Source organism: Ambystoma mexicanum, chromosome 2q (assembly GCF_040938575.1).
Source record: "Ambystoma mexicanum isolate Mex_15411 chromosome 2q, UKY_AmexF1_1, whole genome shotgun sequence".
Lineage (NCBI taxonomy): Eukaryota > Metazoa > Chordata > Amphibia > Caudata > Ambystomatidae > Ambystoma > Ambystoma mexicanum.
In genome coordinates, this window is record NC_090924.1 from 1,279,542,845 (window position 1) to 1,279,570,511 (window position 27,667).

At 45.2% G+C, this 27,667-nt stretch overlaps 1 protein-coding gene across 4 annotated transcripts in view; it reads left to right on the top strand.

Moving 5' to 3' along the window:
- The window catches only part of LOC138570097 (intraflagellar transport protein 70A), a 694,742-nt gene that overhangs the window by 520,523 nt on the left and 146,552 nt on the right, over positions 1 to 27,667 (top strand). For all 4 annotated transcript variants that reach the window (XM_069648698.1, XM_069648696.1, XM_069648699.1 and 1 more), the window contains one exon: positions 15,009 to 15,219. In XM_069648698.1, coding sequence (XP_069504799.1) covers positions 15,009 to 15,219 — 211 coding nt within the window. The remainder of the gene's footprint in view (positions 1 to 15,008; positions 15,220 to 27,667) is intronic.

The window sequence follows — 27,667 nt, forward strand, 5'->3', positions numbered from 1 at the left end:
CTGTGATGACACATAAGGATGTGTCCTTGTGTATGCATACAGTTACCACATATTGCCTGGCATAGGAGTCTACAAGAGTGTTAATAAGTTATTCATCAATCCTGGTGGTTGGAGGGGTAGGGGTAGAGAAATGGCTGCTTTTAAAGCAATCTGAAAATGTGATACCACCTTACAGGCCACAACAAATACATTCCATCGACCTTGATGGCTATTGACGCACTTCAGGGTGGCCAGTTGGTGAATATTCTTATGATCTGTATAAACGGTGAGAGGCCACTCCACTCCAGGCTTGATGGCCAAGAGCTCTTTTTCTGTGACAGTTTAGTGCAATTCAGCAGTCGTGAATTTGCGTGAATGAAACTACAGGGTGTAGTTTCCCAGTTGTAGGGAACTTTTTAGACAAGATAGCGCTTACTGCAAAAGAGGATGCATCAACCTCTACCAAGAAAGGGAGGTCTGAATTTCGATGTTGCAGCACAGGACTGGTGGTGAAAGCCTGTTTGAGCATGTCAAACGCAAGTTGCATCTCTTTTGTCCACTGGAATGTCAGTGCAGGACTGGTTAATCTCATCAGCAGAGATACAATGGAGGAGAGACCATGTATAAAACATCTATAAAAGTTTGCGAAACCCAGGAACCGCTTTGATCTTGGTAGTACTCATTGAAACTCCTTTTGCGGTCAGTAGAAAACCCTGGAATTTCAAGTTCTTGTGTGTGAAAAATGCCTTTCCTGTTTTTGACAAACAGAGTCCTGGTGAGTCCACGTAGAACTTCAGTGACATGATGTAAATGGCGCTGATAAGAAGGGTAGTCGATCAGAATGTCTTCGAGGTAAACGATTACGTAGGAATACAGGACATCGTGGAATAACTCATTAATAACGTTTTGAAAGGTTGCAGGGGCATTACATAGCCCAAATGGCATGACGAGGTACTCAGACAGGCCGTTCTTGGTGCAAAAGGCCATCTTCCACTCTTCCACTCGTCTCCTTGATGGATCCTTGCAAGATTATATGCCCCCCGGTAGTCAAGCTTAGTGAATAGTACTGCCTTGTGCAGTTGGTCAAGTAGTATGGAAATCAATGGAATAGGGTACGGATTCTTTATGGTGATTTGATTGACCTTTCTACAATCAATACAGAGACGAAGGTCACCTTCTCTTTAGGAACAAAAAAATATAGGACTGGCAGCTGGGGAATGGGAGGGTCGTGTCTGACAGTTCTTCATTGAGGCGTCTTTATATTCCTTGAGGAAAATATCCTCCTTGGGTCTCGGGGAGTAAACCCTACCAGATGGAATCATCGTGCTAGGGAGGAAGTTTATGGGACAGTTGTAGGGACGATGCAGCAGTAGATCTTCTGCTTACCTTTTGCCAAACACATCTGAAAAGGATTGATATTCTTCCGAAATGCCAGTAGTCATGACCCTAATCAGATGTCCTACTGACATTAAAGCCTGGCAAGGTGTATGATTCTCCTTAGTCAAGGCCAAACATGCCTGGTTACAATAAGACAAGCTGAATTCCACTATCTTAAGGACCCAGGCTATATGGGGATTGTACAGCTGCACCCATGAAATGCTTAGGTTGATACTGACTTGGGGCCTACAATGAAGTCCAAAGTGATTGTTTCTGTGTGACATGATTTTATTATGCCCTATTGTCTGTTGTTCAATGGGACCAGAGATCAAGGCAGTTCCATCAACCGCAAAAACTGCTTCAGGTGCTTTCTGTGACTGCAAAGGCAGGGTTAGAAACTTGGTTAGGGCTATGTGAATGTAATTGCCAGTAGTACCTGAATCAAGCAAGACTTTGACCAGATGTACCTTTTTACCGGGTGCAGACAGGCAAGCTTGAACTAAAGAATGGGATTCAGGGTTTCAGGGATGAAGGGGTTGGCCGAGGGTTAGGCTCATTCAGGCAACACGGTGGATGAGCCTTCCAAAAAGGCGTACGTTTTTTAAAATCTTTTAGGACATTCTTTAACAGAATGCCTGCAATAAGAACAGATGTTGGCTTGGCGTCTTCTCTCTTTCTCAGCAATGGTTAACGGGCCACGTATTCCCCCTATTTTCATGGGCTCTGGAAGTGGTTCTGGAGGATTTGGGTTTCCACGAGTGGACAAAATCGGAGGGTACGAGTGCAATTCCCCATTTCTCTCAGAACAACATGCATGGACTTGGTGGACCAAATCCACCATCTCTGGATAAGAAGTAGAGATAGCTGGTACCAATGATAAGGTGCCTTTAATGCCATCATTGGGACCCCTGTAAAAAAACAGCAGCCTTATTTTATTCCAGCCATGCGCTTTCCACTGCCAGCTGATTGAAACAGGGTATGTAATCAAAGACCCTGATACTGATGTGGCCGTGTGTTAAATCATGGAGTTCCAGGTCTCTGCCTTGGGCCTTGAAGCGGGTATCGAACCCCTTCGACATCTCCCCGATCAGGGCATCCAAATCATAAAGGACCGTACTATTACTTTCTAGAAGCGGATTGGCCCATGTTGCTCCTATCCCCCCTAAATGGGACAACATAAATTCTGATAGTGGAATCCCAAAAAGCTGATGCTCTACAAAGAAAGTGCAAGTGTCCTGGAGGGGCCAGTGGAAACGGGTTAGGGACATACATAGGTGGTGCTGGGCTGGCAGCTTGGGCCCCTGAAGGACCTGCAAAAGGGTTACATTTAGCATCCACTGGTAAGTGCTGCTGACCGCCCTGGCTAGTGGCTAGATGCTGGGAAATTGACCGCATTGGCGGCAGTCATATGAGCAAGGATATGGTTTGGATGAGGACTGTTACAGGGTCAGCCTCAACCTCCATGTCAGTTCATGTGGGGAAGGCTCCTCAATCTGTTAGGCGCAATGCCCCCTGTGAACAGATTGACCTTCTTCCCAGTCTATCAGTTAGGGACGAGTGCTAACCAACTGACATGGAAAAAGGAAGGTTAAGGGGTGCTCCACCCGGCTCTCTCTCCAATCTGATAAGGAAAACAAGATATACAGTGAATATTACAAGACACAGTTACCCCACCCTCTTTGCTCTAGCTATCCCGAATGCCCTGATCAGTTACCTGGAGTGTGTGAGGAGCAGGTCCAGGCCAATAGAAGAAAAAAAAGAACTGACCAACTCAAAATAACAAAAAGGCAGGAGCTGGGACCCGAACAGCACGAGGGCACACTAAATAGGAAAAGGTAGGGAGGAGAAATGATATGCCAAAAAACAGTCACCAGGAAGGGGCCCAGAGATTAGATCCACAAGACAGTTCTGACCCAAAAGCAATCCACAGAAGTTAAATGAAAAAACCAAGCAATCCAATGTCAAAGGCAATCCAAAAGAAAAGGCAATACAAAGTCAAAGACAATCCAAAGTTAATGAGACTCTAGAGTCAACAACTCCAATAAAGGGATAATCCAAATCCAATCTGTTATGCAGAAATCCAAGATCATGCACAGTTTACCCAGAGATTTTTTTTACTTGAGCAGAATCCGTTATACTAGGCAGTCGAGGAGGCAAAAAAACAGGCATTGAAGGTTCCAGAATACCAATACCAGAATACCAAATGTTCACAAGGTAAGGAGAGTGGGTAAGGTGGGCGTGTTGCCAAAGTTGAGGAACACGTAGACGCGAACTTTCTATTTCTGCGTTCGTGTCAATCTTCTGCTTCCCGAGGCCGATACAATGTGCCGCATCAGCTGATGCATGCGAGACGTGTGCAGCGTACTCAGGAAGACAGGACTTGTAGTCTCCTTTACCGTGTGTGATCCGGGATGCGCCACGGTAAGCAGAATCCATGAGTGTGGAAGGTGCTGTGTTTTGCTAATGTGCTGTGTTTTGCTAGTGTGCTGCACCAGTGGACACTGGTGTACAGTCCCTGAGTGGTTCAATTGTGGTGGTTGCATATTGGTGCTTGTTTACCATTGAAGGCGAGTTCATGTTTTCTGGACGCATGATGGGCCACATGCTTGCACTTTTCTGGCAATGCTGTCTAATTGATGCATTCCTCAGTGCTTGCTTTTCATATAGTTGCGTTGGATATGCCTTGTAAGTGTGGTTGTGTAGTTGGTGTTGCATTCATATTTTTGCAAGTTCATGATTGGTTGCCATGCATTTTTTTTAAATTATCCATAATGGTCTCAGTCTGTTATCCTGAATGGCAGTGTTGTATTGTGTTTCTAGTCCACTTATGAGGGAGTGTTTTTGTAACTTGAGCAGCTGCAATGCAAGTTGTAATTGTACCGTTTGCAAGGTCAGTCTGTGGTATGTTTCTCTAAGGTCGTATTATGACTTTCACCCCTGCTGTGGGTGGGGGGGTAGACATGGCTGGTAATAGCTCTTCAGCCTGAGCATAGGTAGGCTTGAGCGAAGCAAAGGCCTCGGCAAGGGGTGAAAGACATTCACACCTCAGGGTTTATTTTCTTTCTTTGGGAGATTGGCTGTGTATGCAAAAAAAGATGGTCGCCGCCGTCGCCATAGGGACAATTGACTATGTCCCTTTTCCTTTTCTTTGGTATCGGCAGGAAGCGGGAGGAGTGCCAGGACCAGAGCACAAAGCTCCAGTCGAGCAGCTAAGTGGGGGGACTTGGTGGGGGTGGGTGAGGAAGAGTATGGCTTCTTTTGGGAGGTTGGGAGGCAACCGGGAGAGGGTCTCTGTTGCCTCCTCACATAAAAATATATGGTGCCACCCGGGAAGGAACTTGGGTGGCTGAAAACTGCGGGCCGAGAATGTGCATTCTCCCCTTCTGTTCAAGCCACCTGATTGGCTGAGCATATTTCCACTGGTGCACATGGTGCAAAATGCTTCTATATCACTTTCGGGTGGTGTTTTTGTGAGTTTCTCAGCAGGTGCTGGCAAAGTATTTGTGGTCTTTGTTGAAATGGTCTATAGTGCACAGTGCTGGAAATGGAAAAAATGTACTCTGGGAACCCTCACGTCCTTTGGGGCCTGGCAATGGCCTCAGGCAAGGTCACGCCACACAGTATCTTTTCATGGAACCTGAGGGCATTTTGGGTGCATAAGAATGCCCACAATTTTAACTTTGAAATATGTCTGTGATAGTGATTCATCAAGAAACCCTTTTGAGTGAGTAATGGGAGTTGAACTCTTTTCATTGGTCAAAATACTCACCCTAACAAAAAAGGTTTGTAAATCTCAAAACAAATATATTACACCAATTTGTTCAGGTTCTGAACAAGATGTGATGCTTTGTCTGTTTCTCCATTCAGTCTCGTGCTGAGTCTTTGAGCATACCCCACACAGCATAGATCTCCCCAGATTCACTTCATGTATGCAGTGACAGGCACAGGATCTCATGCCATTCACAGCATACTTGCAGTGAATCCCTAAGCACGGTACTGAATTTGTCAGTTAGCAATTTTCTCTTCCATTAGTATTTTGTCCATTTAGATTTTTTCTTATGTCCCATCCCTTTGCCTCCAAAGGTTAATGATGTCCCACAGAACAGCATCATTCTGATAGAACTTTCCAGGAAGCGCCTCCGTCACGCCCAGGAACTTTTGCCGAACTTTGGCCTGTGGAGGCATTTGTCCCTGTGAGGGCTTGTACCAGTAACGTTGTTCATGTGAACAGTTTGCCTCACATCCCGAGGTCTATCCTGCTCTGCATACTGGGTCCGAGCCCGGGAGTCTTCATAGGCATGTTGTGCACCGCGGCCCACACAGACATCATCCCACCCTTGCTCTCCAGCTGCAGACCACAATGGTGCACGTTCCTCTGCAGTAGCTGTGCCAAGCTCTGCCTCAGGTCAGTCATTGGAAGATGCTTCTCTTTCAGTTTCGGAGTCAGCAGAGACAGGGGATTCTTACAGGTTTCTTTAAAACCCCCAGCCACGTCTTTGAGGCAGCTGCCTTTCTCTCCCTGTGTAGAGCTGTCTCAGCCTCTGTCAATTCCAGCCAGTTGCCAAGACCAATCATCAAGGTAGGATATGTTTTCTTGAGGTTTCTGGACCTCATGCATTCTGTCCCAATAAAACAATATTTCAAAGGGCTCGTGTGGTTGCTTCTCCCTTATCCTCAGATGCACTGAGAGGGGGAGGCTTCCACAGGGTGCTCTAACGGTGTCATTGACTGTTCCCTCTCTGGAGAACCATGTGAGGATCCCCAAGGTGACTAGGACAGGGTATCCGTTGATGCTGATGAGGTACCGATGTCAGTGAAGGATTTCCATAAAAGAGTAGAAGGCCTAATAGATTACTTGGGAATTCTAGTTTCCAAAAGCCCTCAGTCGAGCAAGGAGTCCTCTATTACATCTTTTCATTTCATTCAAAAGCCAGCTTTGGGTCCTCCTGTGGAACCAGACCACATGGTTATGGCCCATGCTTCTCTGTCAATTTCAGTCAGCAGGGATTGGGGATTCTGATGGGAGTATCCAAAGCTGGCTTTTGCCAAATCTTAACTGCTTCCTCCACTACATCAGGTTTCAAATGAAAACTGATCTTTCTGCCAACTTCAATGTAAAGACTGAATAGAGGACCCCTTGGTCCGACTAAGGGCTTTTGGAGACAAGCATTCCCAAACAGTTAAGATTTGGCAAAAGCCAGCTTTGGGTCCTCCCATGGTACCGGACCTTACCCAGTGAGATGATCTGTTTAATAGGGCATCCCACGGCCATAGTGGCAGCTTCAGCCCTTGTTGGGGAAATTCAAGTATCATCTTCTACCTCTCAAGGACCTCTGGGGCACAATGCCTGTATCTTGGAAACGGATGACGAAAGGTTTATTTTCTAAATGTGGCTCTGAGTTTCCAGCAGGTGAGTGCCAGAGCAGTTATGATGGCTGCCAATCTAAAGTTCTGGAGGGAACTTGCTTATCATGACACCCTTCTCCCTACTGACTTTCAAGCCGCTTCTGGGTTAGCTGAGGCATGCCAAGTGGCCCAGGATTGAATGGACACTGCTTATCACCACTTGGACACCACTTCGCGAGGCATGGCAATGGGAGCAGCTCTTTGCTGACAGGCGCTCTTTAAGTCTATACAATTTCAGCCAGATATTCAGGCTTAGGGGGTTCCATGATTGGCACAATCGTCCGTAAAGATTGCCCCTTTTTCTTAACCCTCCTCCTCAGACAATAAACGGACTAAGCGATATCATGATTTATGTTCCTAGTTCCCCATAAAGGGAGCAGAATTCGTTATTGTTTTAAGAACTGAAAGGAGATGACCTCAGCCCCCTACTGACAAGACCCAAGGATCATTGGTTATCGCCTTTTCATTCCACTCTGCCCCTTCTTTTCCCTTTCTTAAAGGGGCTTGGAATGTCTCATGCAGGAGCTCCATAAGCTTTTGCTCATGAAAGAAATTGAGGGTCCCAATTTCAGAGAAGAGGTTGAGCTTTCACTTACCATTTTGAAGGCGGGCCGTGGAGGGTTATGGACCACTACTCCTTACCCAAAGAAAAGTTCAGGATAACAACACATGCTCTCAAATGAACTTCCCTTCTGTGGGTGACTCACTGGTAGAAGTGGACCACCAAGCTGCGTGTTTGCGTTTATGGATTTTAGCTCCTCACTTTCGTTACCTCTGTTTCTCCATTAGAGAGGGCCACTTTCAGTGCAAGGTCCTTCCTTTCAGCCCCAGTTCGGCATCAAATGTTTTTCCCAAGCCGATGGCCATTTTTTATTTGTGTTGGTATTTTATTTGTATTTGTATAGCTCTTGATGCCAAAGCGCATCACAAAGTAATTATGTTACAAAATGTATGATAATGACACAACTTAAAAGAAAGAATATTATGACGAAAGAAGGTAGTCTTTGAGGTGAGTGAGAAACAAGTAGTAGGACAAGAAAGAATGACGAGAACGGGAAAGCTCCTTCCAATGAAGAGGCGCAACTAAAGAAAAACAGTGAAAGCGAGAAGAAGTACAGGGAGGATGAGGGACAGTGAGGGAGGAATAGAGATTGAGAGCAAGGCAAGCAAGAGGGAGAGTAGAAAGAAATGATTGAGGAAAGATACAGAGGTGCAAAATTGGGAAGAGATTTAAAGACAATACAAATGAAGTTTAAGAGCAGGCGAGAGTGGAAAGGAAGCCAGTGAAGTGATGCTAGAGCGTAGCAAATTGATTCCTGCCATGGAAGAGAGAAGAGAAGGCAGATTGAAGAGTTGTAGATGGAGCAGCGAGGAGCAAGACGGGGACTTGGAAGGCCAAGAAGAAGAGTGGAGCAGTAGAAGAGGTGAGAGAAAACAAGAGAGGAGACAAGTAGTTTCATAGCAGAAAAAGAGAGAAATGGTCTTGCTTTCCGGAGGTTGAAAAGATGAAATCGACATGAATGAAAATCTGCAGAGATTTGAGCAGAAAAGGTAAGGAAAGAATGCGAGCGGATGGTGAAATAGGTCGAGAGCTAGGAGGGAAAGAGATGAAAGCATGAACAAGAGGAGAAGTAGGAGGAATTGAGGAAGCAGGAAAGAAGAGAACCTCAATCTTGGAAGAGTTAAGATAAAAGAAATGGTTCCACATCCAGGACTGGAAGGCAAGGAGGTAGGAGAGAGTCTGATAAGTAGCAGGTGTGAAAGACGAGAAATAAATAAAAAGTTGTTTGTCATCAGCATAGAAGTGGTTAGATAGACCGAACGAGGTGATAATAGAAGCAAGTGGGATAACATACAAAGAAAAGAGAAGCGGGCCCAAGACAAAACCCAGAGGTATACCATGTTGAAGTGGGAAGGTAAAGGAAGTGTCTCCAGCCCAAGAGACAGAATCGGTACGACAGGCAGCATCCAACCCGCAGTTCCTATTCAACCTCATGTTTTCTTTATCAATGTCAAAAGTCCTCATTTTGACACAGAAGCTGGAATTCATAGGGTCTCTGTGGGATTCGGCTTCGGCCAGAGTGAAGATAGAGTCAGGGATTTCCTGGAAAGAGAGGCACTCTTCTTGTCCCACTCTGACATCAGCCAGATGGTTACAGCTTCTTCTAGGGCTCATGGCTTCCTGTGCTCTAGCAGTGCACATGGACAGACTGCGAATGTACTGCACACAACTTCATTTGGTGCTTGCTGGGACCAGACAACCAACCCTCTGTCCAAAGCCTTTCCCATCAAAGTTTGGCTCTGAGAGATTCTTCTCTGGTGGTCGGACGGGGAGAATCTCCTGTTAGGGTATCCCTTTCAGGATCTCCCCATCAACTAACAATGTTTTAGCACTTCCTGGTTGGGAAGCCAATCCTTGCCGACCTATACATCCACAACAGGTAGTAGAAAGAGGAATCAACAGAGAATATACATTTCCTGGTGCTGAAGGTTGTTTTCTTCATTCTTCAGTTGCTCCTGCCTGTGGTGAAGAACTCCATTGTGCTTGTTCTCAAGGACAATGTGATCACCATGTTTCATATAAAAATGCAGAGATCACCAGGTCAGTGAAGCTGTCTGCACTGGCAGATCACCTTTGGGAATGGGCCCTAAGGAGCAACATTACCTTACAGGTGGCTCACTTATCAGGAACAGCCAATGAACAAGCAGGCATGCTAAGCATAATGGGGCTCATTACAAGTAAATCCACCAGAATACCGTCAAACTGTATTACCTTTACCAGCACTCGGTCCGGTGGAATGTCCACTGGATTACGAGTGTTGGTAGCTGGTGTAAATCTCCATTCCATGGAATCCTATTGGACTCAATGGGAAATTTTGCCGGTATTACAGGCGCAGGTATTACCGGCACCTGTAATACGGGCGATTTTTGCCGGTAAAAAAGAGCAGAGTTCTCCCTTGCATTTAAGAGTCCCAACCTTCTTTATTACATCTACCATTTCATTCTTTGGTCTTACACTGACCCAGAGATCTCATGCCCCAGGTACTCCACTTTTCCCAACACACATTTCTCTTCTCTTAACGTAATGCCTCTTTTCTCCAAAATACCAAGTACTCGCTCAAGGATGGCATCATGTTCCCTTTCATTTTTACCACATATCAGCACATCGTCCTGAAAGCAAAAGACTCCATCCATCCCTTTTAAAACATAGCCATCATCTTCTGGAATACGCAAGATGCCGATACCAGTCCAAATGGTATCCTCCTAAACTGAAAAATTCCTTCATGTGTTATGAAAGCAGTACATTTTCTGCTTTCCTCCTCCAGCTCTCTTTGATGATAGTCCAACATCATATCTAACTTGGTATTCCTCAGTCACATACAGCACTTTCTTCTGGACATTCCTACAACAACTGGCGAAGTGCCCCTTCTACTTGCATTTTGAGCACATTGACTTCCTCCCAGGACACACTGGTGATACGGCAATGTGTGACCCACTTGCACAGAGACAAGGAAGATGGGAGAAGAACGGCTGTTTTCATTGTGCAAATGGGTCACACTTTGCTGCATCACCAGTGTGTCCCGGGAAGACTCTGCTGTGGCATTACAGCGTCGAGCCAGTTCAATGATGCAAGCCCAATGCTATGAAGTCGAGTGAATGTCAAAGGCAGCAGTGATGGTTCCCATTACCGTAGCAGCATCAAAGGTAGCTTGAGACAGTTCTACGGCGAATATAACGACCATGGCTGCTCTGTCCCTCAGGGTCTTGTGAAACACACTGCAGGGCTCTGGGACAAGGTGATCCCTTTCCGTCTCTGCTCTCCCAGCCTGGAAGGGTTTGCAGCAGAGTGACCGGCATTGGTCCTCTGCAACAGTCACCCCCAATGTGCCCTTGGAGTGGGAGCAGAGCTTGCCTTTACCTTGGTTGAGGTCTTTGGAAAGGTCAAACTTTTCCAAAAGAAGGCCACATGAATTCTTCTTTATGTCCAAAAGTGAATTCATGAATGAGTGGGAGACCCCCTCTTATACAGGCAAAAGTCCATAGGTAATGAGACAAAAGCCTGTTTTAAGGGTTCAATCCCTGCCCTTTAGATAAGTGGTTCTGGTCTTCTAACGTCATATCCAAATTGCTCTGTGCTATAGGAAGTAGAGGGAACAGGAAGGAAAGTGAGGTACAGCAAGAAAAAAAAGAAGGCGGAACCCTCCCCAACTGTGTGGTGCTCCCTCTGTCTACACCAACCTGCGCCCCTTCTCAGACTTATAGCATCAAATGCCCTTTGGAAGGCAGCACCCCAGTGTGGGGTTAGTCCTTTTGTGTAGGGTGTGCCCTTTGATTCTGATTTCCCAGGACAGCTCCTGTTGAGGAGCTGTCTTGCTGGTGAGAGGTATTACCCGACCTCCCAAAGGATCCAAAGAGAGACACTCCCACTGACTCCTGTCCTGCTGGATTCAGCAAGTCTGTCAGTCTAGGGAGAATTCACAAAGCCTATTCAAGGCTGAGCTGGGATCATTCATAGGGCTAACACAAGTATGATAACAATTTTATGTGGCTTTAATAATGACGAGAAATACCATCCACCATACCCTAACACGGGTATGACTTATGTTTAAAGATTAAAACTGGCATGATGATTTCTTATAATTATGTAGTTTGAGAACAGGGGCGCATATTTTAAATGTACCCCCTATATTGAAGTGACTTGGCTGTCACTGTAGCTGCCAAGATAGCACCTGTGACTAATGAACCTGCTCTGTGCCCCTGGAGAGCAGGCGCTGCAGATTAGGATACTGATGTAGCTGGGTAAAGATGTACACTATGCTTTTGAAATGACATTTGTGGAAGAGGGAGCCTGGTTAGCAGGCTAACGTTTCTAAGGCATACTTTTATTATTAAGAAAGCCAGAGTTACTACACCCTTGGCAGATAGCAATACTTCATACTAACACTTTCTGAAAGAATACAAAATGACACATGTTTTAAAACTAAGGGCATTCTAAATCTAATGTTCACATAAGGTATTCCAAGGGAAGCTTGTTGTGAACCAAAGTCTATTATAAATCTAACAATCTTTTAAATAATACAAACTGATGCTGTTTGTACATCAATTTATTCTAAATCTAACTAATGAACATTGTACTTGTTCAAAATGATGGATGCATGTTGGAAAACAGTTTCACTTCTTTTCTGGCATACGCTAAGGAAAGACTGCTATTTAATATGAAGGAAGGAAATGGCCTTATGGAAGCCAAATGTGGCACTCTACAACACTGCCCGTCCTTTCGCTCAGGTAAAGCGAGGTTTTCAAGGACTTCAAGGGACTCCAGGTCCTCCCAACGTCCACAAACAACCTGCACCAGCACCACCCAAGAGGGTTATAAAGGAAGATCTCAGTCTTACTGAGCAAACCATCAACAACACAGAGCTTCCTCCAGAAGTCAACTGCCACAGCAGACCTGACCAGGCCTCGGCCACTAGCCCCCACTTAGCCACCCCAGTAGGGGGTTTAAGGAACTCATGTGACAACAGTAAAGACAGACTCAAGTGATCACAGTTCAAGGGTTTTTATTAAACTGTATGCATGGGTGAGAAAAACGCCTAATCTAAACCTAAAGCCAAGATGGGAGCAAGCTACAACCATCAAATAATAATAAGGCAGTCGTAGTAGCTTCTTGTCAAATACAAAGGGCCTATACTAAAAAAATGATTGCCAATCCACTAAGTTACAAAAGAGTGTGAGATAATGTTCACCGGAAAAGAAAGAAGTGTTCACAAAATAAGTTGGCATGGTTTGGCTGGGTCTCCCTTCCCCACGTTATAAGCACAGGACAAGGCACAACTTCTGAGCACAGCACACTCCTAGGCCTCTCCAGGACAAGGCCCACAATTCCATTAAACGATTTCAGAACCGTCATGGACCAATTCTCTTTTCTACTAAGTCTCTTGCCTTAGAAGCTCTGCAAAAACAACAAACAAACAAACAAAAGTTCCTTCGCTGGTCTTGCACCTTGGGCGATTGCCATTCGCCCCTAGGCTGTCCCTCCACCAGGCTCGGATGCTCCTTGCAACGTTGGCCTCCCACTGCCGGGTTCACTACGGCCTTTCAATCTGAATATCAATACTATCCCGATGCAGGATTTACTTCTCTCAACTTTCCCCTTGGCATCCCTCCGTCGGGTTCACATAGCCATCTTTAACACAGTTCATGAATTTCTAATACAGTTCATGATTTGCTTTATCTCATTAGAAAGCGTGATTTCCCTTCACCGAGATTTCTCTTGACAATGGTTCAGAGACTTTCGAATGTACAAGGGATTTGACGTGACCCTTGTAGGACCACTCTGACACCTCACACTGCCCTTTCCTCTGGACTTCTGGTACTTGCAGTTTCAACACAAAACAAAAGGGGCCAGCAAGAGTCCTTTGAATGAGCACTCCTGCGGCGCCTGACCACTCTGAAACTGGCCCTTCTCTGGGCTTTCCGAAAAGTTCAAACACACACAAGTTCTTTGTTCTCAATTTCCTTGCTTTCATATAATGTTGCAACTTGTAACCTTGGGCTCAACACCGTTCGGTTTGCTATCCGCTTCCTCTGACTCACCAGTTGTGCTGAACCCATTGGCTTGCTTTCTTCTAGAGCCAAGAATGGTACCATGGTAGCCAGCATGCCTCCCCGCCTGTGCTGTCGATGCAGGAGGCCCCTGTGCCCCTTGGACATCTGTTACTCCAAATGCTAGCTGTAAATCCTGGCCTTATGATTTCCCTTTTGGAGGCTTTGTGGGTCTGAGTTGAAAAGGGCAAGGGCAGTTCTCCCTTTGTCGTCCCTCCAGCTCACGTCGCCTTTCTCCTCCATTTGAACTGTTTCTGGAGTAGCTGTTTCCTCGTGCGTTCGCCTTGCTCGTAGTGTGCTCTCGTGCTCCGCCGAAGGATTTCCTTAGGGGACTGTTTTGCGTGTTTCCCCCTGTTCACTCCTCTGCCCCACCTTGGAAACTAAATGTGGTCCTCTAGAAGCTGATGAGCCCTCCTTTCGAGCCTCTACAGAGAGCCTCCTTGAGGTTTTTGTCCTGGAAGACGGCATTCTTGGTTGCCATTACGTCAGCCAGGATGGTGGGCAAACTGCAGGCCCGCTCCTGCAAGCCTCCCTACTTGAATTTTCACCAGTCTATAAAGTGGTTCTGCGTACAAACACTTCCTTCATGCCAAAGGTCCCTTCTGCATTCCACCTTAATGAACCTTTGATCCTGCCGGTGTTCTTTGACTCTCCTTCGTCTCCAGCGGAGCGATCCATACATTCTCTAGATGTTGCACGGGCCCTAAAGTTCTATGTAGCTCGCACAAGGGAGTTCCGAAAGTCGTCACACTGTTTGGTGGATTCGGACTCGTCGTTAAGGGTAACGTCCTTTCAAAGTCTCCCATTGCGAAAGGGCCATCAGCATGCATTTCCCACTGCCATCATCTGGCCAACAGCCCCCTTCCAGAAAGATCAAGAGTACACTCGATGAGAGCCGTGGCTTTGACTACAACGTTCCTGTCTGGTGCCCTCTGCTCGACAACTGCAGGGCAGCCACATGGAGGTCTGTCTATACCGTCACAAGGTTCTACTTCATCGAAGGGGATTGCAGGGAGGAGCCCCGAGTCTGCCAGGCAGTGCTTTGGAACCTGTTCACATGAGGGAAATGTTCCAGAGGTGAGTTGGTTACTTCTGTTGAGCTGTGCCTCTGCCCGTTTTTTGTTGTGTATGTAATGCTGTTTAATCTTATTCAAAAGCATGTGAATTCATGAAAGATCCAATGCTGGAAAAGGAATAGGTTACTTACCTGTAACTCCTGTTCTGCAGCATTGATATAAGTTATGGATTCACATGCAACCCTCCCTCCAACCCCTCTCTAGCACTTCTTGGCTCATACTATCACATTAGGCGCACTGCCAAATCTGGAGATGGCCACTACGGTTGGAGCTAAGGGGACCTGCCTAATTGGCTGTGGGAAATATGACCCAAAAATTACTGTAATAGAGCACTAATGTGACAAGCAGTTTAAAAATATAAAGGTAAACTGCTTTAATGTTACCAAGGATTCCCAGCCTGATGACGGGGAATATTTAAGAGCACAAAAATCCATGGAAGATATCCATACTGGAGAACATCAGTTACAGGTAAGTAACATATTCCTTATTGAAACAATCATGACTTTTGAAACTGTTTACACAGACTAGCTGCGTTTAAATAAAAACATATTTTATTTTACTAAGGTACATTCCAGTTCTGATGGCTCAAGCTAAGATTTACTGGAACATGGAAAATTACCAAATGGTAGAAAAAATATTCAGAAAATCTGTGGAGTTCTGCAATGAGCATGATGTATGGAAACTGAATGTGGCTCATGTCCTGTTCATGCAGGAGAACAAGTATAAGGAGGCCATTGGGTTTTATGAGCCTATTGTCAAAAAGCACTATGATAATGTAAGTATGACCTCCGTTGTATTTTTTTCATTGTGGATGTGTTCGTAATGAGAGAAGACCATACATAAAATGGATGAGCCTTTCCGCAGTGAATCACTGTTCCGTTTGATAATAATGCAGAAGGAAAGGGTGATCTTCTTCTTCACGTAATATTGAGCTAATAACCTCGGTGGAGGGGAAACTGGCCGATAGAAATGTAGGCCTGTGGATGTCTTCATAGGGAGAGATCGAGATGCATGTTGTTAAACTACTACTAGTACTTATGTATAAAGTCATGAATGCTGATAATCTAATTTGTGAACATACACAGCTAAAGGTAATCATTTTATGGAAGGTACTGCCAAAGTGGGCGGATTTGTTGGGTTCTGTGAGAAGAGGAAATAGCACACTATTTTGCATTGTGTTGTTGGTGTTGCTGCAAGTCACAAAATAAGTGTAATCTTGAAATAACTACGGACATTTCCATTACAATATGCATTTTAAATTGCGTATCTCTTTCCTTCAGTTTACAATCGTAAGTTACAGAGTAGTTTGTAGCAATATTGCTTTTGACTGCGATATAAACTGGATCCCTCTACCAAATGTAGCTTCAGAGTATCTCAACAAAAATATCTCGTTTCCACACTGACTTCATGTTGGATACCCTCAGTCTTTAAACACTGTAATATGTGTTTTTGTTATCCAATGTAATGGGTGCCATATTATTTACTTTGAGAGTATAATGAGATAAGTGTGGCATGCAAGTATACAAAACCTATTTCCTGCAGGCTAAACACAGATGTCTGAGGCAAGCCCTTAACTCATCATGTCACCACCCGATTTTAAAGCATTAACATTGCTACTCAAAATGGTTCTAGACTAGCCACCTAAATGTGAGGCCCATCAACATATTCACATGAAAGCAGTATGTAGCAATGCTAACTTTAGACAGAACCTAAACATGTTAATGCCTTTTTTAGTTAAAGTTGCATTAGGGTTACCGATTTCTATGTAGATATTTGGACATTTTAGACGCATCGTGAAGTGATTTCTCTTTTGTACGTGACCCAATGTTTCCACCCACTGGAGCTCATAATCGTATAAACTTCAGCCATCTATCTTCCCAGTGACTGACTAGAGACCACGCGGTCAGTTGGCCAAAGTGACATCTTGTGAACAGAGACCTTGTTCTGCTGTGATGTAGGGTTTCACACCCTGCACAATGTTTTTTAGGAAAATGCATCGTGCAGGCCCAACTTGATGCATCACCTTCTTGGAGCCTGTCTTCTGTTTGCTTTCTAAAGCTCTTTTAACCTTGAGACATCACATGTGCTCATAATCTTTGTTGAATTGCGCAGTCCCTGCTCTTGCAGAATCTGCCCAAGGATCTGTCTTGGTCCCGCTCAGAACATCAACAGTTGCAGCTCTGTGAATGCTGCTATTGGGATTAGTTTGATGCTACCCTCTTCGAATGACTCCCACTTAAACGCTCATTTAGGGACCTGAAAAGCAGAACCAATCCGACCACCAAACATTTAGAAAAAACTCATGTGATTTTTTATTTTTTATTTTTTTTTTTTTAACTAGTAGTGCAAGATTGTAACACTTTTCAGAGGTGAGAGGTGAACACAAATACTTAATTTATAGGTAAAAACGACATAATGTCTTCACAAAGTAGGTCTTTTTCGTAAAGTTTAAGACTGCCATCCTCCAGCCCAGTCGTTTTCGCAGTGATTGTAGAAGACTTTATTTGAGAACTCACTCACAAGTGTTTGCACGCAGGCGTGGCACCATTTTCTTGTATTTTTTTCTATCCTTGATCCACTGCTGTGAACCAATAGTTAATGTGGGATGGGGAGAATTGCAAAAGTAAACGTCACTTTCAAAGTTCACTTCAGACGAAATCTATACGCCTTGAAGAAGCGTTGCATGCTAAGACTTGCTGTCAGGAAATAATTGTATTCTTGGAGCGAAATTGGCCCTTCTTTGTGTTGTTCTTCCACACCCCCCACCACCAATAACAAAAATCTCATATTTCTTTGCATATGCCAAGTGCACAAACAAGTGAAAGAAATGGCCGTATTGTTCATTTGGAGACATTTCTAAAAGCTATTTTTCTGCGCAAATGTATTTTAGCAGGCATTTCCACCCTCCTACAACTCCACTTAGGGCCTTACTATAAGTTAGCCGGTAGGGTGATGTATATACCTCCAGCTAAGAGTATATTGCGCCTAGAAACACGTGTGTACAGGCACCTTATAAATGCCACATCATATCATATCCTACTGGCAAGAAACTACTGGTATTACTGGCCTGTTAACACGGGTGCCGTTAATACCGGCAAATCTCCCCTTGGACGAGTGTGGGACTCCATGATAAGTGGATTTACCAGCGTTTCCGCCACGTGTAATATGCTGGTTATTTCGACAGACCAAGTGGCGGAAAAGGTACTACAGTTTGCCGGTTACTGTTGGGATACCGGTAAACTCGTGATGAGCCTCTACCGATTGGCAGTATTCCACATGAGTAGCTGATGCACCCCAGAGCTCTTTGCAGAATCTCAAGGGGGTGTGCTTTGGTTGTGCCTGTTCTAGTCTTGATGACACCTGTCCCATTCCCATCAGCACTTTACATTACCACATCTGGAGCAGCATTTTCCGAGACCGGCCCATTTTATGACTAGTCACCGGTAGGACGTTCCCAGCACCCACATATGTACCGCATACTCATGGCAAACGAACACTGCTCACACTGCGAATCCTGATGAGGAGGGCATGGGGATTGCAAATGATGGTAACCAGGTATGGTAATGACTTTAAAAAGCTTCTTTTCAGTCCTGAGATGTTCTTTGTTAAACCATTGCAAATAATGCTGTGTTGGAACTTTCCTCCTAATCAAAAACTTTTACAGGCACTTGTGTTATGTATTTTAGTGCATGGACAAGTAGATCATATAACTGCACATATCAGTGAAAGAGAAAGTGCAATGAAATGTGTGCTTGTATATGACTAACCTTTAAAAATAATAAATGGTTGCATGTGTGCAGTGCTTAATTTGGGGGGATGTTTGCCACAGCACAGGCCCGGCACTTATTTCTGAGCTGCTGCACTTATTTTCCCAGACTCAGCTCGATTACAATGTGGTTTTTGGCAACTTAATCTCCACCCGTCGTAGTCCCACAATGATCAACAACAGTGTGCACTGGCCAGAGTCCTTATATCCTGGGAAGGCCCATTGTTGTGTATGATCTTGATGAACCAGTTGAGCTAGGGCAGTGCAAGTTATTCCTTCCCATGGTTAACGACGAGTTGGAATGTGGTAATGCTGGGGGCTCGATCTGGCCATTCCCTCACACTGCTCCTGCCAGCCCGAATGACGTTAGTGCAGCTATGGCACTATCTGAGCAGTGCGGGCTGAGAACATGACCATTAGGAGCCAACAGCACCAACACCAGAGCAAGGACAGGGACGTGTTTAAGGCCGCGGCCAATGAAGATCTGTTGTAGTTGATGGGCAGGTTCACCAGTCCCGTAATGACTTTTCCTGCATTTGGCAATCACTTTGCCATAGGGGGAAAGCATGTTTACTCTTCTTTCTCCAGGTAGATGGTGAATATTCCACTTGCCACCTATGGTATCAGAGCAAAATGTTAACGAAGATGATGTGTTTCAAGAAGTACCTAAACATATGTCTTATTTCAAGACAGAACTCGTATGTTATTTTATGTTATGTTAATTGGTATCTGTAAATTCACATATGTTATGGGTAGCACATCCATCACCCCAAATGGGCTGGTGCCAGTTGAAGCCTGACCCCCCAACCATGCTCACATTATGAGAAGACCCCATGGGTGGTGGCAATAGGGGACAGGCAGCTGCATGCTATGATGTGTCTTGGGTGTACTGGAAAATATGTGGGCCGTGGCACTTATTTCTTTACAAATTAAGCACTGCATTGTGACAGATGGCAAATGTCTTTCATTGGCATATATGTAGTTCAGTGCACTATGTAAACCTATTGAATAGCATGTTTTGCTAAAATTGCATATTTGCATGATAACGAAGTATCGGACATAATGCCTTTGCGATGCTGTGATCTTCATTGCAACAAGGATTTTAGTTACCTGCAAGTAAATGATTCTTAAGCAGCCGGTGTTCTGTGTAAAATCTCTTGCTGCGCACCAAAGCTGGGAAAGTGTAACATTGAAGACTGTCCTTGCAAGAGTAAAGTTTCGGTAACGTGAAGGCTCTCTGCGTGTGCTTGTTGTCTGTGCTTGGCAGTGAAGTGAGAGTTGCATGGTGTGTCTGGGCCTCGGCTGCAGGAACCTACATTGCACTATCCGAGCCCTAGAAGATGCTAAATGGGTGCATTCAAAATGGCAGATCATTTATCAGCCTCTTTACATTTAGATAATGCGACATGTAAAACAAGTATTAGCAAAGCCAACGGTTTTGACTTGGTAGTAGATAGGCATTTGCCAGGCACTATATACCGAGGTGCTCACACCATTTGCCAGCTGTTGTCATCTTAGACCCTGTAGTACCATTATAGCAGTGCCTGGCAAATGTCTATGCTATATCTACACAACAGCCAAACCTGTTAGTTTTGCTAATTCTTTTTTTTTTTTTATTTTTTTTTATTTACTTGTGTATAATCAAACAAGATTTTTACAAGAGCTCAAGAGAAGAAGGAGAGTGAAAAGCATCACCAGGGGAACAAGGACTAAGCTTCCACCCATAAAGAGATGCTGCGTCAAATGGCAGTGGTCAAAGTAATTTTTTGGAATGCTAAGTTCAACAGTTTAGCTGACGCCGTATGCCATCTTGTCTTGTCCCCAGTAATTAAGCGGTTCCACCAGATGCCTTCATTGCTTGCAAACGAGTTAGCAGTCAGGGAGCTGAAAAAGGCCATCCTTTCTTGGTGCAGGGCAGGGCAGGACAGAGCATTAGCAGATGTCTGATGGATTCTATTTCTTCAGCGTTTTTGCAAAGTCTACAGGCTTTTGTCGTGGATCCTGTCCTGATCGCCAGAATTTCCTGCGTCGGGAGAACGTTGAGACAGGCTTTTAGGAAGGTTCTCATTAAGGCTTTGTTGGGATATCGTTTGCAATATGCCATTGGTTCTTTCAATTTGTTGATGTTCGTAGGAAGATGGGCTAATAGTTTATTACCAGTTGCTTTTTCGATTGTCAGGATCCAATCTGTACACTGTAGTTTGGTTTTAATCCTAACAGGATTGTACTGTAATTCTTCTTTAGTACAAGCGATTTCCTCCAATTTCAAATTTTGGTCCTGAGCCCATTTATTCATCGTTTGGTTATTGCCCTTCTCGATCTCTTCGGCAATTATTCGATAGATTTCTAGGCTCTCCGGATGGATGACTTTCCTGTACAGATATAGAGTTGCGATGTCCACCACCGCTTTTAGGGAGACAAGACCGAGTTCCCGTCGGATCGGGGCTACAGCAACGGAGTTAGGTAAACCCAGCACCGATCTCCAGATAAAACCTTCGAGTTTGACCCAGAGGCCCTGAGGAATAGACGGGGTGGCGTCCATGCCGTAAGTCAACGAGGGGATAATCTTGGCCTTGTAAAAGTTGATAGCTAGTTGCAGAGAGAATTTCCCGTATTTCCGATCAACAGCTCTCAATTGAGCAGCTAGATTCTTAGCCTTCGCCCATAGGTCATTTTGCAGGTTCCTGGCCCACTTTGTGCCGTCGAGTTGAATTCCGAGATACTTGAACGACTCGACCACTTCTATTTTGGTGTCGTAGAGGAGCCAATTGAAAGCCACTTTCTTTTTGGTGCCTTGTTTTTGGAGAATCATTATCTTGGTTTTCGATTTATTGATTTCCAAGTTGTTTTCGGTGGTATAGGTCGAAAGGTTGACTAGTTGTCGTTGCAAACCGATCTGGGTCTGATCAAGCAATATTAAATCATCCGCATATAGAAGTCTAGGCACCTGAGTGTTGCCTATTTTCGGAGGAAAGGATCTAGTTTTAGATTGGGACTCTTTGAAATCTCCTAGGAATGATATGAACAGAGCAGGGGCCAGGGGACAACCCTGTTTTACTCCTCGAAAAGTGGGGATAGAGTTAGACATTAGGCCTTGATTATTTAGGCGTACTTTTATACTGGTTTCGGAGTGAAGTTTGATTATTGGGTCCAAAATGGTCGCAGGACATTTCCAACACTTAAGTTTGGACCATAGTTTGGACCTGTTCACTCTGTCAAAAGCAGCCGACAGGTCAACGAACGCTAGGTAAATCCGTGAAGATCCAGTCATAACTCTGTCTTTGAGTAGGTTCAAGCACAGAATATTTGCACTCGTACTTGCATTTTTTTGGAATCCGGTTTGGAGAAAATCTGAACAGCCAGCAGTGGCTGCCCATTTGCGAAAATGATTCAGTAGGATGGTAGCAAAAACTTTTCCAATGGCATCTAACAAGGCTATTGGCCTGTAATTCGAGGGATCGTCTCTGGCTCCCTTTTTAAAAATCGGAACGATCAAAGCTTTTGACCATGAGTCCGGAATGGTTTTACTTTCTCGGCAAACTTTAAAAATTGAGCAGATAAGGTTCGCCCATTCCTCTGGATTTTGTTTAAGGTCGCAGTTAGCGAGCCCGTCAGGGCCCGGGGCTCTCGATGGTTTCAATTTCAAAATGATTGATTTGATTTCGTCGATTTCTATCTGGTCGATCCAGGCTGAATCTTTTTGTTGTTCTGGTTCGTAGGTGTTTCCTTTGACTGGCTCGAACAGTTTTCGAAAATGGTCGGTCCATTTAGCTTCTGTAACTGGGTTTATCATCTGCGAGTTTTGAAGTTTGTACGGTTTATTGATTAACGACCAGAAGTCGCGGGGCTTTTTATTTATCAGAGCCTTCAACATCGCCTCAGCGTCAGATTGGTAAAGTAACTCTCTAGAGTTTCTCAGCCATTGTTTATAGTGTCTTGTTTCTATGGCAAGGTTTTCCCAGAGTGCTGGCTGATTCTTAGTGACTGCGTCTCTCTTTAGTTTTCTTATAGATCGACGTTTGGTGACTAAGACTGTGTTGTATTCGTGGGTGTGCTGAGTGGGAGGATTAGTGCTGATTTTTCTCGGTTTCTTTAACGGAAGAAGAAGCGGAATGTAGCTCAATCTTGCCAGGTCCGTTCTAGATGTAGGATCAGACATTTGGATGGAAAAAAGGTCATCGACTTTTTGGGCATCAGAATCAGTCATACGTAAGCGGGTGTTTTGAGAATTCGTCTCGATGGCGGTGTCATAATATTGAGGTGTAGGACGATTGCTTTTGCAGAAAACGTTGAGTAGATTGTGGTCACTATACTTTGTTTTAATGACTTCGAAGGCAGTTATACTGTAAAAAACTGATTCAGAGGCAAAGATATAGTCGAGGGTAGTGGAGGACCCGCCGCGTTCCCAAGTCGGAATCAGTGAGTTTTGCTGCGTAACAGAGGCCGCATTAAGCAGATTTCTGGATTTCATGATGGTGTTCCACGCCAGACCTCTAGTTGAAGCAGATGATTTTGCCGAGTCCAAACCTTCTGGTTCGCCGGATGGTAGGCAGTTAGCGTTCAGGTCTCCGCAAATCAGGATGTTTGGAGATTTATATTTAATTGCGATCTCATCGATGATGTTTGCCACTTTATCGCACATGTTCACTGTAGAGATTTTTTGCGGATTCCAATATATGTTTATGATAGCTACCTGCTCTGCTGTGTTTGAGTTGTAAAAAAAAGATGTAGAATTCCATGTGGTCATCACTGCCAGAATTTCATAGCTACAGGTTATAACTTCTGTGATGGTTATGCCAGATCCTGTTTTAATCGCTGTTAGTAAGCCCGAAGAAGGACGGCCCAAAGGACCTTTAAATGCCGGGGAGATTTCGATGTGATAGCCATCTAAATCAGGTTTTTCCCGAAGCCATGTTTCCTGAAGGCATATGATGTCGTGTAAGCCAAGATCATGCGAGTCAGGCCTAGTGAGATGCACGTGCCCTCTGGTGTTCCAGGATGCTATACTTATGGTATCACTCGCGTCTATTGGGTCTGCTGAGTTGGGGGAGTGTTTCTTCATCAGTGTCCCCCCAGATGGTTGCTATCTTTTATCTCCTGATGTTAGGATAGAGCGGAACCAGGACCATTTGCTTTCCTTTGGAGTTTTTTCAGAAGCCATTGGAGACCGATCTGCATGTTTCTCTGTGGCTTTTCGAATAGGTACCGACAATCTCTCATCTTGGATACGACTTCGATGGCTTGTCGAATAGAATTGTTTATGTTCGTAATCTTGTTTGGTCTTGTCGTCCTCTCTGTAGGCTGTTTTCTCGCCTCTCCTTGTGGTGTGTCTTGAGCAAGCATTTGGAGTGGAGCCATATGGTGTAGAACTGTTGATTTTTTGCAGTTTATTAGTAGTTAGACGTGGACTTCTTTCCCTTCTTGTTGCTCCGTACAGGTCTTCTATTTGGGATTTATATCTATAATATCTTCTTGGGGAATGAGTGTCTTTTTCTTTTTGCCGATCGTTTCGGGTTGAGGATGTCATCTCATAGAAGTTAAAACCCAGGTGGGCAAGCTCCCCATATGTTTCTTGTGAGAGTTCGATCATCGCATGGGATTTAATGTGGAGAAAGGCTTTTGCTTTATTCATTCTGTGGTAGGGCTCTATAAGGGTAAAGTCTTCTGATTTTAGATTCTTCAGAAATTTCACCTTTTTAAATATTTTAAGGACTGTATTTCTGTTCAGGATCATATAATGGTCACTAGTGCTTTTTTGTTCAATTTTGAAGAGACGGGTCAATTCTAGACGCCGGTCACTGGTGCTTGTATGTTCCTTCCTTGGGTGGGTCACAGGAGGTGTTCTTCTGTTAGATCGATCTCTCTTAAGAGATGAATCCTTTTGCTCTTTCGGTTCAGTTACGAACGCTTTTGGTTTGGCGATTTTGTCTGCTTGTATTTTGGTTGTAGTATTAATACTTACCCCAACTGGGGTCTGGCTCGAGCTTTTCGGAGTGACTAAGGGCTGATCGATTGGTCTTGTTGGTAGCGTCGGGCTTTCTTCAATTGTGACCAAATGCTGAGTTATCTCCATCAGAGAGCTTTGTGCTAGGAACTCCTCTGTAGTTTTTGGCGACGTAGTGCAGCAAATAACTGATTTGTTAGGGTTTTGAGAACTGGAAGGCGTCTTAACAATTTCTTTCCTCAAGTCTCTTTGTTTGGTTCGTGAGGACATCAGGGGGTCCAAAGCCGAGACAGTCCGTGATCCGTTGGAGTTAGATTCGCTGACCGTGGTGATTTTTAACAAGAGCTTGTCTTTTGGATCTGGTATTACTTGCTGTGCTGCGATTTCTGCTCCGTTATGATGTAAAGAAGCGGCCGCTGGATGCTGGGACGGTTGTTCCTTTTTGTTTGAAAATATTGGGGCCGCTGCGAGCGGACTGGAACGTACTTCGGTCTGCGTGACTTTTTCGAAGGTTGTTGTCGACGGTTGGTTCAGATGTTGAATTAGACCTTCTAGTTTATTTAGTTTCGAATCCCACAGTTCGTTCTGGGCCTTGTTCCTTTGATCTAAAGCTGTAATATAGCCTTCTACGAAGATCAGTTTCGAATGCATCATTGCCGTTAGTACTGAGTTGTCCTTCAGTGTATCGTTGATCGATTCGTAGAGTTTTCCGAATGGCGCTAAGGCTATTGTGATTGCAGACATGATTATAGGAAGATCAGTTTTTTTGGCTGGAGAATCCTTGTTTCCTACGCTATTTATTTCGCTGAGTCTGCGATTTTTTAGAGGAGATGGGGGCCGCGAAGAGTGTTGAATGAACGAATCAAGAGTTTCTGAAAGCACTTCCGTTTGGGTCTGGCCGTCGTCAAAATTTAAGCGAGCTGCAAGGGGACGAGGCTCTGGTATTGTCTGAGATGGATTCCTGCTGGAAACTTGGCCATAAATCGGTGTTGAGGACAGTTGTTTTTCATTCGGCGGCCCCGATTCTTTGTTGATGTTCTGATTATTTGCTTTCGGAGAAGTTTCTGTAGGCACTAGGTTATTTTGGTTGCCAGATGCCGCGGGATCTTCTTCGTTTAGCGGTCGAGGTACAGTTTCCGTTTCGCTGTTGGGGTCCTTGATCCGTTGCACCTCTTTATTAATATCTACTGCAGATTTTTGTGATGTTTTATCCGAGCCAGAAATCTTAAGGATCTCTTTTGATCCTAGTAATTGAGTTTGGATCGCTAATTGGATCTGAGCCTGATTTGGTTTCTCTGACATTAGTTTCCTTACTTTGTTTACCGGTGGAAGGTCTTGAATTGCTTCCAAAATTTCCGCATCGGATAATTCGTTTGTCTGATCCAGCTTTCTTTTATATTGTTTGTTGATAAAATCCTTGAGTGCGCTGGAGAGCAGTGGTGTCGGTCAATTTTGCTTCCCTGGTTTTTTTGAGTTGGATTGCTTCTGTTTCACATTTATTATGGACTTTTTTTTCTTTTTCGGTTTTTGTTTTAAGATCTCGCCACCGTGATTAATTTCACGTTCGGAGCCAGGACTTTGAGTTGTGTGACGCAAAGGCGGAGTTAGCCTTTTATCTGAGTGAGAACCGTCGCTGGAGGGACCAGGTTTCACCAGGGGGTCCTTTAGGGTCTCACTGGGCATCGACAGTATTTCTGCTTCGTTCGTAGGTGGAAAGGCGCTGGAAGGAGCTTCACAAGGTGAACACCAGGGGGTGGTGTGGAGTATGTTTTGGAGCCTTCGCGAGGTGTGGACATGGACCTGTGCTTCCACTACCATTGTCGATGCGAAAGTTCCCGGGACTGCTGGTGTCGGAACGACCTCCGCGGGGCCTCCCGGCCCTAGCTGCTGCACGTCGCAAAGCAGCAAAGAGGCGGCAGGGGCGTCCTCCGGGACCCGCAGGGGAGACCCCACTTCCGTGCCCAGTGGCCGTGCGACCAGACCCTACACCTCCCGGCCTCCAAGGGTCCCGAGCGTCCTGCCTCTCAGAGGGCTCGCACCCACACCCACGCCCAGAAACCCCTGCTCAGGGGCCTCACCCTGTCGCCCTCCGGCGGCCAGAGCCGAGGCACCCCTCGCCCCGCAAGGGGGACGGGAAGGCAGAGGCAACTGGGCGGGCGCGAGGCCACCGTCCGGAACCAGGCGCGTCCCCAACAGAGCCTCAGGCCGAGGGGGCGGTCGGAAACCCACCGAGCCGTCCGTGTCCGCCGGGTCCGCGGAAGCATCTGGAGACAGCACGCCACGACATCGGGGCTCCAAACGGTCAGGTAAAGTTAGCGGAGTTGGGGGAGGTGACTGTTAAGGAGACTGCTTCATGACTGTTTTTTGTGAGATTTGATTTTGCCGTTTCTTTAGACAAAGAGGTCGTTGTTGATGTATTCAGGCAGAGTGGTACACCGTTACCAATCTTTGTGACTACAGCGAGCTCCGCCGTGTTCAGGACCCTGTTTATCTTATCCAGAGATTTTGGGCACAATGTGTTCGCTAAGCTCGAAGGAGTTGTAGATTCTAGCGAGCTCATTACCCATGGAGAGATAGAGCTAGGAATAGACATAGTAGTCTTAGGGGGGGGTCTTACCTCCTTCAGTCTTTTGACATGTGAAGATGCTTTGGACTTGTGACTCTCCAAAGTTTTTGAAGAGCTCCGCAGAGTCCGAAGCGACGCTTCTGATGTTGATTCAAATGAGGTGAGACACGGCACGGAGGTATGGGCCTGGGTCTCCTCGATAGGCTCCATCCGCTCCTCCTGCCGCGGACTGCAGAAGACTGCACACCCTCTGCACACGCTCCGCTCACCGCTCCGCGGTGAAAATGCTGGTTTTGAAGAAACTGGCTGCGGTCGACAGAGAGGAAAGACTGCAGAAGACTGCACACCCTCTGCACACGCTCCGCTCACCGCTCAGCGGTGAAAATGCTGGTTTTGAAGAAACTGGCTGCGGTCGACAGAGAGGAAAGACTGCAGAAGACTGCACACCCTCTGCACACGCTCCGCTGCTAATTCTTATTTTAACAGGACTTCGGTGCATGGAACAGATTTGAGGCTATGCATCCTCCTTATAAATCAAGTGGCTGTAGGTGTACTTGGTTTGGTAAAGATATTTTTGTTACAGCAGTAGCCCATTTACATATGCAATTAAGCAATTACCTCTCAGAAGATTGCTTTAAACATAACACTAGTAGACCCAATACAACAACACGTTTGATGTTACTGCTTGAAACAGCTAGCTTAGAGATACCAGGAGGAATAGCTTCGGGTGGGAAGGGACAGGTAGTGGGGTGAGAACGGCCACAAGGATTAGCGTAGCCATGGGCAGACAGCGGTAAGTAACCAAACAATGCCCACAATTTGTGTATCTCCTCACATCCCATATCCATTCCTACTGTACTCCAATGCAATCGTTTTGGCTTATAGGTGGTGCAAGACTTATTGACAAGAAGCTGAAGGTGTGGGTGACCCTTTCTCGGGCAAAATGG